The sequence below is a fragment of the Nicotiana tabacum genome, chromosome 12 (assembly GCF_000715075.1).
Source record: "Nicotiana tabacum cultivar K326 chromosome 12, ASM71507v2, whole genome shotgun sequence".
Taxonomy (NCBI): Eukaryota; Viridiplantae; Streptophyta; class Magnoliopsida; order Solanales; family Solanaceae; genus Nicotiana; species Nicotiana tabacum.
In genome coordinates this window covers 1045744-1066567 of record NC_134091.1, presented here as the reverse complement: position 1 = coordinate 1066567, position 20824 = coordinate 1045744, and the positions used below count along the sequence as shown (strand labels likewise).

General features: G+C 34.9%; 2 protein-coding genes across 2 annotated transcripts; one reads left to right on the top strand and one right to left on the bottom strand.

The window, feature by feature from the left end:
- Window positions 1-12322: 12322 nt before the first annotated feature.
- Window positions 12323-14533, top strand: LOC107786350 (cysteine protease XCP1). The gene is made up of 4 exons (XM_016607817.2): window positions 12323-12859; window positions 13318-13553; window positions 13649-13789; window positions 14169-14533. The coding sequence occupies exons 1-4, from the start codon at window positions 12385-12387 to the stop codon at window positions 14382-14384; spliced, it is 1068 nt and encodes a 355-aa protein (XP_016463303.1). The 5' UTR covers window positions 12323-12384; the 3' UTR covers window positions 14385-14533.
- Window positions 14534-16249: 1716 nt separating this feature from the next.
- LOC107786349 (putative inorganic phosphate transporter 1-9) lies at window positions 16250-18864 on the bottom strand. Its single transcript, XM_016607816.2, has 2 exons — window positions 17916-18864; window positions 16250-17318 (listed from the first exon to the last, which is right to left on the bottom strand). The coding sequence occupies exons 1-2, from the start codon at window positions 18602-18604 to the stop codon at window positions 16460-16462; spliced, it is 1548 nt and encodes a 515-aa protein (XP_016463302.1). The 5' UTR covers window positions 18605-18864; the 3' UTR covers window positions 16250-16459.
- Window positions 18865-20824: the final 1960 nt, after the last annotated feature.

Here is a 20824-nt window from a genome sequence, read left to right as displayed (position 1 = left end):
TATATATATATATGCACAAACTGCGGCCTCGACCCCAAGTATACGTATACATAACTGCGACCTCAGGTCCAAAATGCATAAAGCATAAACTGCGGCCTCAGGCCCAAAGATGCATAAAGCATTAGCTGCGGCCTCAGGCCCAAATATAGGTGTTCAACATTCAGGATTTAAAATCAGGAAGAATCATACTGCAATTCATAATAGTGAAATACTGAATCACATTGAGTTATATGATACTGGAATACTGGATCACACTGAGTTACATTATACTGAAATACTGAATCATACTGAGTTACATAATATTGGAATACTGAATCATACTGAGTTACATAATATTGGAATACTGAGTAGGACTAGAATGAGACATGTATTCTTGAACTGGTTATGAACACTGAAACTTCAACTGTTTATGACATGCTGAGTAAGCTATACTGAGACTTAGGGACATCAAGCCCAAGTCTATATTGAATACGAACTGAGCTCACAACGTTCAGAATGAAAGTCATGAACGAGTTACGAAGCTAGAGAATAGAAGTTCTACAACTATTCAAGGAACTAGGCTTAACTATATTTCTGAGTCAATTGATACGTCTTAAAAGAAACGTAATGTAGGGAGAATCATTAACATTCCCAAACATAGAGAGTTAGCCTCACATACCTTAACTTCCTGTTCTTGAGCGTAATACAACATTCTCCAACCCTTTCAACTTCAATCTATATAAATACAAGTCAAAGGGATTCCATATTAGCAATAATTCTCATGTTTTGGTCACTTAGGCATTTTATCAAACACTTGGTGGCATAAAGCTTCATAGCCCTTATTAATGGTGTCTCTACATCCAATAACCCATTCTCTTGCTTCTAGATAAATTCTAAAGTCTCAAATGGTTATAATCAACATCATTCTTTATCACCCACAATGCAATCAACACCCATAACCAATAATAACCAATCAACAACCCAAACCTATCACTGTTCATGCTTTTCTATCAAACCCATCAACTCATGTCTCATGAACTAGAGTCTATAATCTTTAATTCAATGATAGAATCAATTAGAGGGTGAATATATTACCTTTTTGACGTTTAATCTCCTTGAATTCGAGTTCTAGGGTTTCTTCTCTCAACAATGATGTCTCAATCGAATATCTAATGATATGGATGGTTTACCCATGTTAATAAGATGTTGGAGAATTGAAATAAACATAAAATCACCATTAGAACTTACCTTGGGTGGTGGAGGGACCTTTAAAGAGTTAGGTTTTTGAGAGTTTTCCTTTCTAGGGCAAGTTTTTATGTTTTTGGGCTGTAGGGGATGAAATAGGGATAAAAACGACCTCCCAAGTCGTCCACCGCATCCCAGTTGGTGCAGCCGCGGTCCCGATCGCGGTAAATCGCTGGAACACTGCCTCACCACCGCGGTCGCGGTAAAACACGGTAGGACCGCGGTGGTTGCATACCATTCTGTAAAACGGGCATAACCTCTTGCACAGAGCTCTGTTTGGGCTCCATAATATATTGTTGGAAAGCTATTTCAAAAATCCTACAACTTTCATGCTTTGAGGTTTTCCAGATTCCTTACACAGTTTCATTAAAACCTACTGGAAGACAGACCTTCTGCAAACTTAGTCGATTTTGCCAAATCTTATGCACCTCACTTTCTATCTTGATTTTGAAACAACTATTTTCACCCATAATCATCCCGATGGGACTTCACATGTTCAAAATATATCCTTACTACTCCTTTAACTCATTCATACCTAAGCTAAATTTTTACGGGCTGTTACAAATTGCATGTGGCACAAGTCCTTTTACTTGATATGGTACCGAACAATTTACTTGAGATGTTTACTGGTTAATCTAAATGTTTTCACCATTACTAGATATGTTTTACTGTTACTTAAGATGTTACAGTTATTTGAAGTATTCTCATTATTACTATACATGTTTTACTAATACTAAAGATATGATTACCGTTACCGAAATTGGATTACATGATTTGATAAAAAAATTAAATGCCTTGTACTGTTTTGAAAATGTTTCCATGTGAAGATTTACTGTTTACAAAGAAAAGAATGAATGTGAGGAGACTTTAAAGGATCCCGTAGCTAACGGCGGGTTCGTTAGACCTTATGTACCTTGTATTTACAGATTACCAATTATAGTTACAGCCCTCGCTAGTGGGAAGGTAGAACTAGCATACAGTTATAGTTTTCCCTCGAGCAAGGACCTACAGTTATATTTGACTCCTTTTACGAAGGGGTCCATACAGTGATACAGATTACATGATCCTTCCTTGGAAACCTCCCAAACATAAAGATTTGATATGATACAGTGCTTACCGAGTCTATTACTGAATTGTTAAATTGATTTCTATTACAGGAAACACATGATGAGACTGATTATTATTATTACTGTGTTTTTTGAAAAGGGCATTTTATTTTTGTGATAGTTCCTAATTATTATTATACAGGCATGTTTTCTGACTTGTTCCCAATTAAAAACGGTTGTGGTTAAGTGTTAATACTCACTGAGCTAGCGACTCACTCCCTGCTATTTTTTTTCCAGAGATAATAGTTGAAGGGCGAGGATTTCGTTAGTCAGACGCACAAGTTGATAGTTTCTGGTGAGCTCCGCATTTGTTCACGTGGGCGGATATTTTATTTATTGTTATGGTCTTCTCTTTGAACTCTTAGAGTCGCTCCATAGTCAAATTTTTTAGTGTCTTAAGTATTCTTCGTTATTATAGATTATGTTGAGTATCGCTCATTCTTATCAAATTTGGAGATAAAGTAGTATTTCTAGTTGTTGGTGGGTGGACTATTAAAGGTAGATATTTATTTTGGTTAATTGATAAGGTCATTGTCATTTGAATTGCTATTAGGATGTTTGGTTTCTGATTTGAGACAGGAAAATTTTGGGATAGTCCAAAAACAGGGGAAACTCTATCCGATTTTCCGTAAAATACCGATGAGGCTTACTTGGGGGAACTTTCTCCTAGGTGCCGGTCATGATCCTAAATTGGGTCATGACAAAGTTGGTATCAGAGCTTAGGTTATTCTTGTGACTAATGGAGCACACGTCGGTAGTAGAATCTCAATTATGGTTATGTAGCCGGCCATTCCCATAATCGTGATTCTGCGAGGGCGTGATAAGATGTGTTTTATCTTTCTTTCTTATTCCTCTGTACGTGCGTGGCGATTAGGGTCAAATAACTGAATCAATCATCGTTAACTTTTTCCTGAGTAATCACCCAATAATAGAATTTGGCTGAAGGTTCAAAGACATCAAATGTTGCCACTAGATAAGCAACCGTCTTCTGACAATGAAAAGTGACGTAAGTAGTAGACAAGGCCAATGAAAGGCTTGTTTTTCCACAATGAGAGTCTTACCACTAAGATGTATAATAGAGTCTATTCTTGAAATTAGTACGAGTTCACCACTATAGCACCATAAGAGTGCCATTACAAAAGTACTTACCTCAGTGCAAGGTAAATTGAGGTCTCGGTGAATATATTGGATAGGCAAGAGAAGAATTGGCAACAACAAAGGGCTTTAGAAGCCTCATGCATTTAGACTAAGTCGGAAACTAAGATGTTTCTGTAATAGAGTTCCTAAAATTAAAGCCAATAAGTATACCTTTTTCGGTTAATATTGAGGATCCTCAGAGGTTCTTGACGAAATATTTAAAGCATTATGAGCTCTATAATGTTCTAGCGAGAGGCCTATTGATCTAGAACTTATCGATTGGAGTACATGACGAATATATGTAATGTAATCATATTGTTAAGAATGCGGTTAAGAGTGACACAAATGACTTAGAGATAAGTTTAGTAAACTTTTATTTTATGAATCGCATCCTTCTTGATAGTCGAAAGCGCAAACCTGATAGGTACTTAAGAAATTAATTCAGACGACGAATGTACTGACATGTGACCCCAGGATTTATCAGCTGGCCAGGACATGTCGCCTTAGATTTAGAGGCTTGTCTAATTGTTGGTTAACCATTTAAACAACATAATAATCTCATATATGAAGATTTAAACCTATTCTATAGCAGTTGCACTTACCAGAAAGATTGAAACATTGGACATGATAGGCGTGCAAGAATTCATATAAGAAGGTCGAGATTAGAATATCTTTTAGTATGGATTTTAATGTGAGGCGAAGATTTAAAAATCAAGAATGTTTTGAGATATTAAGCGATCCTTTCGGGTTGCCACTTATGTGAAAAATCTACAGTAGTTATACATGTGTTTAAAACTTTTAAGATTCAAGTTAATTGAAGGAAACCCTAGCTAACCAAGTTGTACTTGATATGGTTGACTCTAACGTAGAAATAGATATGGATTAACTATCTTCTTACCACGCTACTCTCGATTATTACGGAAAGACTATTAGGTTGGTGGACTTTAAAAGTCTAGTTTTGTCCAAAAAGGGGATTATAGGTTTTAAAGATGAGCAAATAACATATTTTGAAGACTTAACGGTTATAGAAGAAAGATTGGTTGGGTCTCATAGATACGGTAAGGGGCACAAAAGAAGAAACACTTAGTTTGCGAAAAAAAGGAGTATCATAATGAGAGATTCTCTAATGTATTCCTAACGATTTACTAGGACTAACTCCAATATGAGAAATAGATTGAACTGACACCTGACACGCAAACTGTATCATATGGCACCAACAGAGTTGAGAGAGCTAATTGAATAATTGTGAGACCTACTGGATACGGATTTTATCATATCGAGTGTTGCACTATGGGGTACACCAATATTTTTTTTTTGAAAAAAAGGGGGATAACTTCTTAAGAATGTGCATCAACTACAAATAATTAAATCAGATAAAAATATACATACACAATAAATACCCATTATCTTGTTTAGATAACTTGTTTGATTAGTTATGAGGAGCCATTGATCTTTAGTCTAGTTATTATCAGCTTAGAATAAGAAAGGAAGATATTTTGATGTTTGCCTATAGTACTCGGTACAAACATTATGAGTTACTTGTGATGTCCTTTAGACGGGCCAATGCTCTAACTACATTGATGCATATAATGGATATGGTGTTCGAAGTTGTTTTTGAAAAAAAATTCATAGTTTTTGCTTATTATATTTTTGTATATTCTCTTAGCCAAGAAGAGCACGAGAATAACTTGAAAAAAAGATGTTAAAAAAAACGCTGTAGAAAAATTAACTTTTTGCTGAGTTCTTCAATTGTGAGTCTTAGCTAGACTAGGTGGTATTCTTAGGGCACATGGTATCTAAGAATGAAAAGATGGTAGATTATGAGAAGATAAAAGCAGTTCATAAATGAATGAGATCCATTTCTCCTACAGAGATTGATATTGTTTTTGGCTTGACAAGCTACTATAGGCATTTGTGTAGGATTTCTTTAGAATAGCACCACCATTCACCAAGTTAACATAGAAATTCTCCACATTTTAGTGGATGGAGGAATGTACGACGAGACTCAAGAAGCCTGAGGAATATTTGACAATCACACCATTATTAGCCTTATTCCAATAGATTCTAGAGGATTCGCGATGTTCTGTGATGCTACGAGAGTAGGATTATGATATTTTTCATGTAGACTGGTCGGGTAATAGCTTATGCTCCAAGAAAAATTGAAGAAGCTCAAGTTGTATTATGACCTTCATGATTTGGATATGATCATAATGATATTGTTTTTGAATTTAGAGACACTATTTATAGGAAGAAACTTATGAGATTTATAACTAGCACAAGAGCCTGAAGTATATTTAAAACCAACAGAGATATAAATATTTACCAATACTGATGGAAGGAATTGCTGAAGTTATAACTGTACTATTTTGTATTGTTCGGGAAAGATAAATATTATAAGTTAGGCAAAAAAAAAGAACCAAACCATGGGTAATTTGGGCATATAGCTCCTGTAAAGATACTTCTGGACAAAGATATGCATAGACTAGAGGGTACACGTATTAGATTTGATGTGAAAAAAAAATTAAGAACATTATTGGCTATTGGTCAAGCCTAATATAGATTGCATAGAGGCTAGTCAATACGAGGATGAGCGATTGTTCAAGTACCAAGATTAGTTCCTAGTTGGTAAAAGCAAGGAGATGATTGTTAATAGTGATAGTATTCTTCGACTAGGTAATCCATTAGGTGTAGCAAGCATATATGGGTTAAGACAGACTATTCGTGATAGAGCTCAAAACTCTAGATACACTGCCATATCTCAGGTCCATAAGGTGCACCATGACTAGAAAAAGAAAATTTTGGAGTGGTTGGAAAAGAAAGAAGAAGAAAAATTCGTTAACTTTGTTTCTTACTATTTGACATGATAGTATGTTAAGGCAAGCACATGCGACTCATAGGCCCACTACAACAACTCAAGATCTGAAGTGAAAATGTAATAGAATTACAATATATTATATGGCTAAATTATCCAAACTAGTATAGGTATGATTATATGTGAAAACGTTATAAATTGGCTCACAAAGTAAGCACGTTTCTTGCTAATCAAAACTCTTATAGTAAAATAAAATATGCACAGATATACATGAATGAAAAAACTATCTGACTCAATAAAGCTCTATTGTCTATCATCTCTAATAGAATATCACAATGCACTTTACAATTTGAAAAACCTTTTCAAGAGGCGTTGAGTACATGAATAGATCTTAGTACTGATTTTTATCGCAGACAAACACAAAGTCCGAATATACTATACAGATCTTGGTGGATATGTTCAGAGATTGCATTATTGAGTTTGGATGTTGTTGAGATGCCTATCTATCTTTAGCTGAATACTATAATAACTTTCAGTCTGGCATCCAGATGGCACCATATGAAGCGTTGTATGGTAAGAGATGTTCTCTAATCAGATGGTTTGAAGCTGGTAAGACTAACTTATAGGGACCTGGCCTAGTACAAGAAGTTATTGACAAGGTCGAGTTGATCATGCGAAAATTGCTCACAACGAAAAGCAGACAAAAGTTTTAGCTGGTAAAAGGAAGAAAAAAAAAGAATTAGAGTTTTTAGTTGGAGATCAAGTTTTGCCACGTATCTCTCCCATGAAAAGCGTAGTGTGGTTTGAAAAAAAAAATAAAATTAATTCCTATATCTATAAGACCGTACAAGATACTTGATGGAGTGGGAGCTGTGGAATATCGTTTGGCACTTTCTCACGAGCTGTGTTTTATTCATCCAATATTTCATATCTCTATGCAAAGAAAATGTATAACAATCTCTTCTCAGGTACTTGAAGCTCTGACTATACAGCTAAATGAGAAGTTGCCTTACGAAGAGGATTCGTTAACTATTGTTGGCAAACAAGTAAGAAAGTTACGGTAAAAAGAAAAATTGTGTCCGTAAAAGTCTCGTGGAGAAATCATACCATCGAGGATGCTAAGTAGGAAGTAGAAGAAGAAATGCGAGCTAAATATCCTCATTTTGTTTTACTGCAAGTAAGCACTTAATTTAAATTCGGAGACCGAATTTTATAAGGTGGGAGAATGTAATACTCTATACGTAAGTTGAGATATTTAAGTCATTAGCCTAATAAGTAAATAAAAAGGAGAAAAAAACAAAAGAATTATATGGGCCAAGGCCCACCATATTAAGGCATTATGGGGAGTTAGGAATTGGGAGAACCAACTTCAAACTTAAAGAAACAAAAGGGAGTAGTTACTGGAACAAAATTAGACTGCAACCAAATTGACAAGCAAGAGTGAAGAAAATATTATCTTTTAGCTGTAAGATTTACAATTAGAAGGATGGAGAATTGAACCTATATAGCAGCTTTCAGTGAAAGTATCCTTCGATGCAAAGAGGTCAATTTTCCCTTTCTTTGATTCTTCTTTAGTTTTCCGGTGAATTTCTTAAATCTCAATTTATGTGTTTATGAGATTTCATTGGGCATTAAAAATTTAAATTCCAAAAAAAAAAGAAGACATTATGGACAGTAATAAACTTATATACAAGGTTAAGAAGATTGAATAGTATAGTGAATAAATGATATGATTGCCTATTATTTAGAAGATTTTGGACTAGTTTAAATTAGTTATAGCATGAGTACAAATTGTGAGAATTAAAGATATGATCCCGAGGGTTGGGTATTTCTATATTAGTTATGTATTAAACGAAACAAGAAAATTAACATGAGATCGATATGTTGTAATTATAGATTGTATGAAGATAGTCGTATAGACTGCTCGAGGTGACACGTTTGGTATTTCAGCACAAGTATTGTGAGTAGTAATCTTACCACAATTTGTGTTTTCATAACCTGCATGGTTTATATATGATTTTGAAAATAAATGTATTACCGATGCTTTGAAATTGCATGTGGGACAAGTCTTTTTACTTGATATGGTACCGAACAATTTACTTGAGATGTTTACCGATTAATCAAAATATTTTCACCATTACTAGATATGTTTTACTGTTACTTGAGATGTTACAGTTATTTGAAGTATTCTCACTATTACTAGACATGTTTTACTATTACTAAAGATATGATTACACATGATTTGATAAAAATTTAAAATGCCTTGTACTGTTTTGAAAATGCTTCTATGTGAAGATTTACTGTTTATAAAGAAAAGTATGAATGAGAGGAGGCTTTAAAGGATCTCGTAGCTAATAGCGGATTTCTTAGACCTGGTGCACCTTGTATTTATAGATTACCGATTACAGTTATAGCCCTCGCTAGTGGGAAGGTAGAACTAGCATACAGTTACAATTTTCCCTCGAGTAGGGACCTACAATTATATTTGACTCCTTTTACGAAGGGATCCATACAGTGATACTGATTACATGATCCTTCCTTGAAAACCACCCAAACATAAAGATTTGATATGACACAGTGCTTACCGAATCTATTACTGAATTGTTAAATTGATTTCTATTACAGGAAACACATGATGAGACTGATTATCATTACTGCTTTTTTGAAAGGGCATTTTATTTTTATGATAGTTCCTAATTATTATTATACTGGCATATTTTCTGACTTGTCCCCAATTAAAAATGGTTGTGGTTAAGTGTTATTACTCACTGAGCTAGCGACTCACTCCCCGCTATTTTTTTTCCAGAGACAACAGTTGAAGGGCGAGGATTTCGTTAGTCAGACGCACAAGTTGATAGTTTCTGGTGAGCCCTGCATTTGTTCGCGTTGACGGATATTTTATTTATTGTTATGGTCTTTTCTTTGAACTCTTAGAGTCGCTCTATAGTCAAAAAAAAATTAGTGTCTTGAGTATTCTTCGTTATTATAGATTATGTTGAGTATCACTCATTCTTATCAAATTTGGAGATAAAGTAGTATTTCTAGTTGTTGGTGGGTAGACTAATAAAGGTAGATATTTATTTTGGTTAATTGATAAGGTCATTGTCATTTGAATTGCTATTAGGATGTTTGGTTGCTGATTTGAGACAGGGAAATTTTGGGATAGTCCACACTTCGTGTGCATCAGATGCGTATAAAATACTACTCAAAAGACTAGGCTTAACAGAGTTCATAATCCATGATAGCACAACTGCATTCACTTTTTCCCATAGATCATAAAGGGCAGGTTCAAACCTAGACTTAGGAAATCGTCTATCAACAAAACCTAATTTACTTTTTCCTAGTAAACCAACTCTCATAGCACGACTCCACAGTGCATAGTTATCCGATCCATTCAATTGAAGAGAAATTAAGGAGCTACCTGGAGTATCAGTTGGTTGAAGATACAGAGGGTGATTGTGCTCAATGACAGGGAAAGTCGTGATTCCGGCTGTGAAGTTACTCCTATCTGTAGTGCCAGTGTATTGAGTATCGGGTGGTGAATGATTATCTTCAATCGCCATTGCAGCAACAGAGTAGCAGCTATTAGGAATTTGCTCAAATATCAAGCCCTAATTTCGATTTTTGAATCACTTTCAAACACTTCAGAACAGTGAGTGAGAAGTGTAGTGATTAATCGAAGTTGGTGAGCTGACGAGCGAGCTAGATCTAGATCTTAGGCTCTGATACCATATTAACAGCCATGGCAATGGCAGTGAAGCTCAAGCAACTGAGCACTTATGATGCTGAAGAAGAAGAGGAGAAGAGGGAAAGAGGAAATGATGCGATGACTCTGTGAATCTGCAAAATAGAATCCTCTACTCATTTAGAGAGAGTACATAATATATATATACACAATGCTACATCGTTAAACTACCTTCCTAACTAACATTTAACCACCTAACTAACTTCTTAACAACTAACACTACTTCTTAACTTAACTCTAGTATAGTCAGTTTGTTCAACCACATTCAACAACAACTAATTTAAAATCCAGGACATAAGATTCGAACTTCTGAACACAATGTTTGAACTTTAGAACACGATGTCTTGAAGTTTGAACTTTGAGATTTTAACTCTAGGACGTCGTGTCCTGAAGTTTGAGCGAAAAGTGTTAATCTTTAAATCCATTGTAAACTGTAGATATATTTTAAACGTCATGCTTAAACGTGGCTACTTGGTGTCATCTGCATCCGAATATACGTGTCCGTGACAATACCCATCATTCGCTTGGGTTCAGATGCATCCTTTACAGGCGGGGCATTTGCATCTATACCCGTTTTTTGGGTCACGTTTTAACTTGTGCCCGCTTTGCAAAAAAAAATTGCAAGCGTACCTACTTTTTCGTGTAACTTCAGCATACGGGGCTGAAGTAGCAAAGGCAATCACACAAAACTTCAGCATTCTAGTAGACGGGACTGAAGTAGCAAGTTTTTATTTTTGTAACTAGCGAACTTCAGCTCTAGAGCTGAAGTTTTTGTTTTTATAACTGGCGAACTTCAGCTCCAGAGCTGATGTTTTTGTTTTGTAACTGTCGAACTTCAGCTCTAGAGCTGAAGTTTTTGTTTTTGTAACTTGCGAACTTCAACTCTAAAGCTGAAATTTTGTAACCCTAAATGCTCTCTTTTTGCTTTCTGTTTCTACTGCAACTTTTATCACACATGGATCAACTCCAATTTTTCTTCTTTCCTTTTATGGCTCATGGCCACATGATTCCTACGTTAGACATGGCCAAACTCGTAGCTTCATGTGGTGTTAAAGCCACTATAATCACTACCCCTCTCAATGAATCTGTTTTCTCCAAATCTATTGAAAGAAACAAGCATTTGGGGTTCGAATTGGATTGTAAAGGAAGTTGCAATAATAAATACTAGAAGAATACAGTGGAAATAGATGTTGGTGGTAGTGGCAGTTCTTGGCCTAGTTTGTTGAGCTGAACTTCAACAAACAATGGGATCTGATCATACTGGTGAAGATCATTGTCTCTGTTGCTCCATTTTTACATATTCTTGGCTTCTCTCAGAAGGGGTATACGTATCACTGTAGAAGAAGAAGAAGAAAACGAAGGAGGAGGAGAAAGAGAGCTGAAGTTGTTTAAAAAGTGGGTACAGGTTATAACTTTTTAAAAAAATGGATATAGATTAAATGTGGACGACCAAATAGGATGCCCTGTGCAATTTTTACTTTACAGGCTCACCATGTTCTCTAGGAATCCTAGAGGCCTGCCTGCATGTTCTACTACTAGTCTGTGGGGATTGGTCTGAGCCCAAACCATTAGCTGGGCCTTGCATGGACAGGCTTCCAAAATATATGGCAGAATTGACGTTGGATTGCTATATTTTGACACCGTTAAGAAAAAAATATGAGAATTTTAAAGCACGCATCAGATTAAGCATGCTCGCTATGATTTTGAAGCATCAGAAATTCTGTAGATCACCATTATTTTTAGTGCAAGAATTATGAAGCACCATAAATTTCGATGATCGTCATTATTTTCATCTAAAATGTTGAATAATTCTCGTGATTCGTCAGGATTTTGCAATCAAGATAATTGCTAAAATTTTGCCCATGATGCTTTAAAATTCTAGCGACGGAAAAAATCCTGCTCAACGTATTATAAAATTTTGACATGGTGGTTTTTGTTCAAACTTTTGTTACTGTGGTAAAAAAAAATCAATAGTGGATATATGAAAAATTAAAAAGAGGCTATATAATAGTCATGACTCATAATCATTAGTAGCATTCAACAATTGCAACAATAAGAGTAGAAGCATAACATCACATGTTTCGTCAGAAGTTATGAATCTTAAAAGAAACTAAGCTTTTCTTTCAATCCAAAGCCAAAAAGCACCATGCTTTAAGTCTCAGCGTGCACTGAATTTCCTACTACTACTCCATCTTCTAATCTAGCAAAGTATATACAATTAATATAACACAAACATACTTTGCTTCAAAGCAAATTTACCAAGAATTCTAACACTATATAAACCCCAACTCTCCCCCTCTATTCTTCATTCATCCTAAACACCAACAATATTAAAACCTACTGCTACTAATCCAATAGAAATGGCTATATTCTCAATTTCCAAGTTGTCACTTCTAGTCCTTTTTTCTATCTCCCTCCTGGCCTGCACCTCATTCGCTCGCGATCATTCGATCGTGGGATACTCTTCAGATGACTTGACTTGCATTGATAAGCTCATTAATCTTTTTGAGCATTGGATGGATAAACATGGCAAGATTTATAAGAGCATTGAAGAGAAGTTGCATAGGTTTGAGATTTTTAAGGATAATTTGAAACATATTGATGAGACGAATAAGATAGTTAGTAACTATTGGCTTGGTCTAAATGAGTTTGCTGATTTGAGCCATGATGAGTTCAAGAAAATGTATTTAGGACTCAAAGTTGATAATGAATTGCTTAACAAAAGAGAAAAATCTCAGCAAGAATTTGCATACAGAGATTTTGTGGATTTGCCAAAGTCTGTTGATTGGAGAAAGAAAGGTGCTGTCACTCCTGTCAAGAACCAGGGTCAATGTGGTACGTACACTACCTAGCTATTTTAATCATATAGACCAAATAGTCAGCACGTATACAATAAGGATTTAACTTATATATATACATCAAAAATATATATAATATAACGTTTTACATCACCAAAAACCAAGATTCATGTGGTACGTTGCCTATTTTGATCATATAGATCAAACAGTCAGCACGTAGACAGTAAGGATTTAATTTATATACACGAAAAATATATACAATACAACATGTTACACCACCAAGAATCAAGATTCATGTGGTACATTGCCTATTTTGATTATATAGATCAAATAGTCTGCACGTATACAGTAAGGATTTAATTTATATATATAACATGTTACACTATGAAGAACCAAGATTTATGTGGTATGCTGCCTATTTTGATCATATAAACCAAACAGTCAGCACGTATTCAATGAGGATTAATAATTTATATATACTGACTGTGCGTGCAGGTAGTTGTTGGGCATTCTCAACAGTAGCGGCAGTAGAGGGAATTAACCAAATAAAGACAGGGAATTTGACATCATTGTCAGAACAAGAGCTCATAGACTGTGACACAACATACAACAATGGTTGCAATGGAGGCCTAATGGATTATGCTTTTCAATTCATCATCTCTAATGGAGGTCTTCACAAAGAAGATGATTATCCTTACCTTATGGAAGAAGGAACTTGTGATGAAAAAAGAGTAAGTCCATCTTAATTAATTAATTAACAACTCATACAATGTTAAAGAGTATTTCTTAATGCTAATTATTAGTATTAATTAATGTAATATTTCAGGATGAATCTGAGGTGGTGACAATTGATGGATATCATGATGTACCAGCCAATGATGAACAAAGTCTATTGAAAGCACTTGCAAACCAACCTTTAAGTGTGGCTATTGAGGCTTCTGGCAGAGATTTCCAATTCTACAGTGGGGTAAAAAACACTTCTAAACAAAACCCTTAAATTGTTATTATTAATGGATTTAACTTATATACATCGGAAATATAGTCCAGTGCCGTGAAGGCGACAATGTTTTCTCTTTAACTTAAATAGCATTGCATAAGAAATTCAATTTTTTTAATTTATTACTGTTAGACTTTTCTATAACAACCATTCTTTATAACAACACATCATTATAACGGCCAAGTTTTCTTTGGAATCGATATTTCATGTTATTGCATAATATATGTTCTTTATAACAACAGTTCGCTATAATAACGAAACAAATAAAACTGTTATAGAAAAGTTTGACTGTATTTCTTATTTTTTAATTATATAGTACTGATGAGTGACTATTATTGAAACGTGGCAGGGTGTATTTGATGGGCATTGTGGAACAGAGTTAGATCATGGGGTTGCAGCAGTTGGATATGGAACCACAAAAGGAGCAGATTATATAATTGTTAAGAATTCTTGGGGACCAAAATGGGGAGAGAAAGGTTTCATTAGAATGAAGAGAAATACAGGCAAAGCTGAAGGCAAATGTGGCATTAACAAAATGGTTTCTTTTCCAGTCAAAAAGAAGTGAAATTTCCACCTTCCAATTTCCAAATGTATTTTCTAAATGTTTTATTTCTGATTGAAGTATTTTGTTATCTTTTGATTAATCCAGTAATAATATAGTAAAACACTCTATGTACGATGTAACGTTTTTATTGAATTAATATTGGTTTTTAATTCTTGTTTCTTTATGATTTAACTGTACCTCCTACGACTTTATTGTTACATATTTCTGTCGCTCCTGGAAAAAATCAGATAATTGGCTTGTACGGAAAGGAATTTCCAATGAGAAAAGGACAAAGGAAAATGTATTAAAAAAATACAAAATTAAAATATAAGCAAAAACGAGCTGAATTAAGTCAAAATTAAGAGGGCAAATATTGAAACTTGTCCCTTCTTGGAAAATGATATATGGCCTGCAGCTTTGTACACCAACTTCTAGGGGCGTTAATGGTTCGGTTCGGTCGGTTATTTTGTAAATTTTGTACCATACCAATTTTTCGGTTATTCATTATGTATAACCAAAATTAGACTTTTCGAAACCGTCCCAATTATATCGGTTTCTCTTTGGTATCGATATAGTTCGGTTAATTTTTGGTATTTTTTTAAAATGTCATGTAAAAGTCACTAGTAGAAGTAGAATGCAATAACATCCATACTTTTATAGGACTTAACAAAACTCTCTAGACATTTTTACATATTAAAGGGCGATGAATTAAGAAAATATGAAAGATGGCTAGAGTATAGATACATCAACTACTCTACAATAGCGTAAAAGAAACTAAACAAATTAATATAAAGAAAATATAAATCACACGAGTGGAAAGATATTAATCAAATCGGAATTGAGACTGAAAAATAAAGTCTATAGAAGATTAAATATTCAAAAAGATAAACTTAAATCATACGAAAGGAAATATAATCAATACATTGTAGTTTGCTACTCATAATCGCTATAATGCCTTGTGTCTTGCTAGTGAATATGCTAAAAATAATTTATTTTCGATGGGAGTGGCATAATAGGTTTGAGAATTATAATTTTGCGTTTATTATTTGTTGGCTTGTAATTGTTTTCATTATTCCAAAATCCAAGGAAAAATTTAATGTTTTATTATTTTTAAACTTAATAATAAATATATTTTTCACATGTAAATTTATTCGGTACGGTTCGGTACTTTTTTGGTTTATTTTTATAAAATAAAAAACATACCCTAATTATCGGTACGGTTATAGATTTATATAAAAACCTACGATTTTATTAAAAGAAACCTAAAAATAGGTTCGGTTCTGTCGGTTTAGTAGGTTTTTAAATATCCATGGGCACCCCTACCAACTTCCACCTTAAAAATAACTACTACTACCTCCGTCTCATATTAATAGTTGTGGTTATTAAAAATAGTTGTCTCAAATTATTTGTAATTTTAGAAGTTCAAGACAAAATTGATTTTTCTTTTCTTTTTTTACCCTTAGTAATAATTATTTTTGAAGATGGAAATAATACATAAATAAAATAAATATTCAATGAAGAGAGATTTTATCTTAAGACATAAATAAAGGTATACTCCCTCCGGTCCAAAATAAGTGATTTTTTAGTTGTTTTCACAAAGATTAAGAAATCCATCTTTTAACATTAATTAACAATAAAATTGACCATATTAACCTTTACTATATCTTCACATAAACACTCCTAGCACATACTCCAACACTATTTACTCCAAGGTCAATGTAGGAAAAAAAATAATTAATTCATTCTTGAAATCTGAAAAAATTACTTATTTTGGATCACAAAAAAAAGGTCAAAAAATCACTTATTTTGGACCGGAGGGAGTAATAATCTAATCTCTTTCTTAATTAATATTTCTTAAGGAGCTTGTAAAAGGAAAACACGACAGATAATATGAGACGGAGAGAGTAGAAATTTCACATAATTAACCAGTACATAGTTGGTCTCAAAATCAACCTTCATTCCCTATACATATATGGTGCTGAAGTACACTCACCTCAAGTCTAAGCACTAATTAATATGTACAGATAACTCAAAGTAGAAAACAAGGCAACAAACATTTAACTAAACAAACCAAGATTAGGAGAAATAATTAATCTTTAAACTGTACCATCAATAGATTCTCTTTGATGATATTCACTAATAATATTCTCATTTTCCTCGAGTGATATTCCCATTGTCTCTGGGGTAAAAATATATGTAATAATCATTCCCACTAAACAAACTCCAGCTAGAAGAATTAATGAGGCTGTCATTCCAATCCCTTTAGTATAACCATCTTCTTTTTTATTATGAGAAGCCCATAAAAACCCTAAGGATCCAATAATTGCACCAATTTTTCCAATAGCTCCAGAAATGCCATGACATGTTGTTCTGAAACAAGCAGGAAAAAGTTCTGCGGGTACTATAAAAGTAGTTGTATTTGGACCAAAATTAGAGAAAAAAAATGTTAGGCCATATAAAAACATGAACCATCCATTGGTGTTATTATTCCAATATGAATAATATGGAATTCCCATTGCTAATAAACTTATTGCCATGAAGAAAAATCCCATCATTTGAATTTTAACTCTCCCAAATCGATCAATAAAATACATAGTCGCAAAATAACCTGGAATTGTTGAACAAATTGCAATAATAGCTTGAAGTCTTGCAACTTCAAAAGCTTCTTGAAAAGCATTTACTTCTTGTTTTTTACTGAGATAGCGTTTGTATATTTGGGATTGAAAGAGATTGCTGCTGTAGAAAACAATATCGACTAGAAACCAAGAAATTGAACAAGCAAAGAGATTACGGCCATGGCTTTGAATGAATGATTTGGAGAAAAAGGAATAAGAGGGTGGTGAATTTCTTGGATAAACACAAAATTCCTCAGCAATCTGACTTGCTGAAACATCAAGTACTTTTTCCATATCCTTAGCTGCTTGTGGCACATTTCTTTCAACCAAAGCCGTATACCTACGAAAAATTACGTCCCAAGTTTAGTTTCTGAGACAATTCACAAGACAAATATATTTCAAAAATGGGGACCTTGGAAAAGAAGTGGGTCTTGGCGTAGCTGGTAAAGTTGTTGTCACGTGACCAGGAGGTCACGGATTTGAGCTTTTGAAACAGCCTTTTGAAGAAATACAGGATTAGGCTATCTAAAATAGACCCTTGTGGTCGGGCCCTTAATTCCCAGGGATTACGGAAAAGAAGGGGAGCCTTGGCGTAACTGGGAAAATTATAGTCATGTGACCAGGAGCTCACGGTTTCGAGCCGTGGAAACAGTCTCCTGCAGATATGAAGGGTAAAACTGCATATAATAGACCCTTGTGGTCCGGCCCTTAATTCCCCAGGAATCTCGGAAAGAAGGGAAACCTTAGCGCAATTAGGAAAGTTGCTGCCATATGACCAGGAGATCACGGTTTTAAGCCGTGAAAATAACATCTTGCAGAAATGCAGAGTAAGGCAACATACAATATACCTTTGTGGTTCGGCACGGCCTTCCCGGGGATCTCGGAAAAATACAATATGACCCAATATATTTGACAAGTAAATTTGAAACAAATTTACCTGGCAGTCTCAGGCATCATCATGCGCCAGTAATAGGTAAACCCTGCTGGAACAGCGCCAATCATTAGTATAATTCTCCAAGCTAAATCTGCACTGTGAGGTGTACTCTCACTTCCTCTTGAAGTAGCACGATCAAAAATAGAACAAACAATCATTGTGACAGTAGAACTAGCAAGTATTCCAAATCCCTGCATTGAGAAAACTCCAGCAATAAACGCACCCCTTGTCCTCTTATTAGCAAATTCAGACATAATTGTAGCTGATAGAGGGTAATCTCCACCTATTCCAATCCCTAACAAGAACCTAAAAAAACCAAGACTGAATAAAACACATGTCCTGGACGTGCATATAGAGTGTCCACATCCAAAAGAGCTCATGACCATGATCATGAGAGCAAAGCCGTAGACTTTGCGTCGGCCGATTAGGTCACCTAATCGGCCGAAAACTAGTTGACCGATAACCGTGCCTAGAAGGGCCGTCGCAACCATAGCGGATGTGACGGCCTGAGGCACTTGGCCAGGGTCTCTGGATGATCCATAGTAGATTCGACCGATGAGTTTCATGATCGGAGGGATACAAAAGAGGTCGTATGCATCAGTGAATAACCCCATACCGGCGATAATAATCGCCTTGAAGTGATAGTATTGTGTTTTTGCTGAGTCAAGGGCAGTAAGGACTTTGAGTGCCATTTTCTTGGTTTAAGGAGAAATAAATGCACACAGAATGATATTCTTATATATATATATATATGTAGCAGACATTGACGGAGTACTCTACAACAACAACCACCTAGTATAATTCCACAAGTGGGGTCTGGGGAGGGTAATATGTACGCAGACCTTACCTCTACCCCGAGGGGCAGAGAGGCTGTTTCCGAGGGACATTGACGGAGTACTCTGAATTTAATTTATTGGTTAAGAAAATAGATGATTGAAACATTTTAGGAGATGGAAAGCAATTTCGTGGAAGAGGGAAGGAGAAGAAGACAAGCGAAGACTTTGGAGTAGGAAATACTGGAGAAATGAGTGGTTTGCTAATGATGCCTGTTGAAGATGCGAATAATTGTGAACTTTGATTATATCATCGTATTAACAAAGTTTATATTATATCACGTTTGGTTTTATTGGATGGACTGAAGTATAATACTAATTAAATGACTGGAAATTTAGATTACATATTCATGGTTTAATTGGTGGAAGACCTGTAAATTCTCAATTAGAGCTGGGCCATTCAACTAACCAACTCATCTTTGGGACGTGGAACGTCAAAGTACAAAATCCAGCAAGTGTTAGGAAAATGGGTGAAATTCAAAAATAGCCAGATTTACGACTGGTCGTTTAAAAATAGCCCAATTTTAAAAGTAATTGAAATTTAGTCATTCTTCATGTAAAGATAAATCTGAGCGAAAACACTGTTCAAAATCCGGAAAATATGCCAGTATATTATGCTGGAGTTCCAGCATAAATATACTTGAACTCCAACATATTATAATGGAGTTCCAGGATAAGTATGCTGGAACTCCAGCATAATATGATGGAGTTCCAGCATAAGTACACTAGAACTCCAGCATAATATATTGGAGTTCCAGTAAGTGTACCGGTCCAGCATAATATACTGGAGTTTGGAGCATCGGTGCTCCAGTCTCCAGTATATTATACTGGAGCCAGCAAAGTATACCGGTCCAGCATAATATGCTGGATTTCATACACATGTGCACCGAACTCCAGTATATTATGCTGGACCGATCTCTGTTGCAGCAAAAAAGTGGCTATTTTTTATTGACTTGGTAAACGTTGGCTATTTTTGAATGACCAGTCCAAAAACTAGCTATACCGTGCTATTTTTACTTGGAAAATGTATAGACTACATCCAAATTGTGCACTTTCAATAACATACCTCAAGTCCAAACAAGTTACGATTGATTATGTGAATCGATCATAACTTTCATTTAAATTCAACTTAGAATAGGAGAGCAAAATTATGCTAGCAGCCACAGTATATGCTTCATATATAAAATTAGTGAGCTTACTTCACACCTAACTATGGTCCAATTATTAATATAGAATTAGTAATACTTACTATACCAAGTCCTAAATGTATTGGATATACATTTGTTACTTTAAGAGTAAATACATTAATCAATGGGAATAATCTTGTATCATCGTTGACAAACCCATGCCTCTCATCATTAGTTACCTCTTATGTGTCTTGAATCAATTATAGAAGGCATTACCAATATATGGGGATCTATTATTGGCACTTTTTGTTTATTTTATGAATAGGGGTCTATCATTTGCCTTAACGTGCACAGTGGTACGTATAGGACAACACACAACTTCAGTTCCTGCTGGAAGGTATTCCAAGATAGTTGTTTATTATCGTCAAATCCTCTGGAAAATTATTACTGCAATACCAAATACTAATAATTCCAAAAAAGGAGATGTATTTTTTGCTGTTGGCAAACACCTAGTTTTACATATTGTTTGACAACATCGATGCACAGTGAACCCAAAAACAGTTGTACTACTTTTTATTATGCAAAATCAAATTTTAAACACAGTATCCTGCATCAAGTTGTCGATAACATACTTTTCCATAACAAGATGTGATGTTGCTATTCTAATTAGCAGATAAACTCTATCCGGCCAATGATAAGAAAATAGCATTCACTGCAGAAATCTTGTTGAAACACATTGTATAAACTAGTGCTCACTCAGGACATCAACAGCATTAGGTTTATATCATGTAGCTGAATTCCAAAAAATCTTGCCTGCTTATCTATTTAATGGTTTTCACAGTGCTCAAGTGAATAGTGAACTCACATTACACTGATTATAAGCATAGAAAACTCAGATCATGAGACCGACCCCCCCCCCCCCCCGGTATATGGAAACGTCAGCTGACTCAAC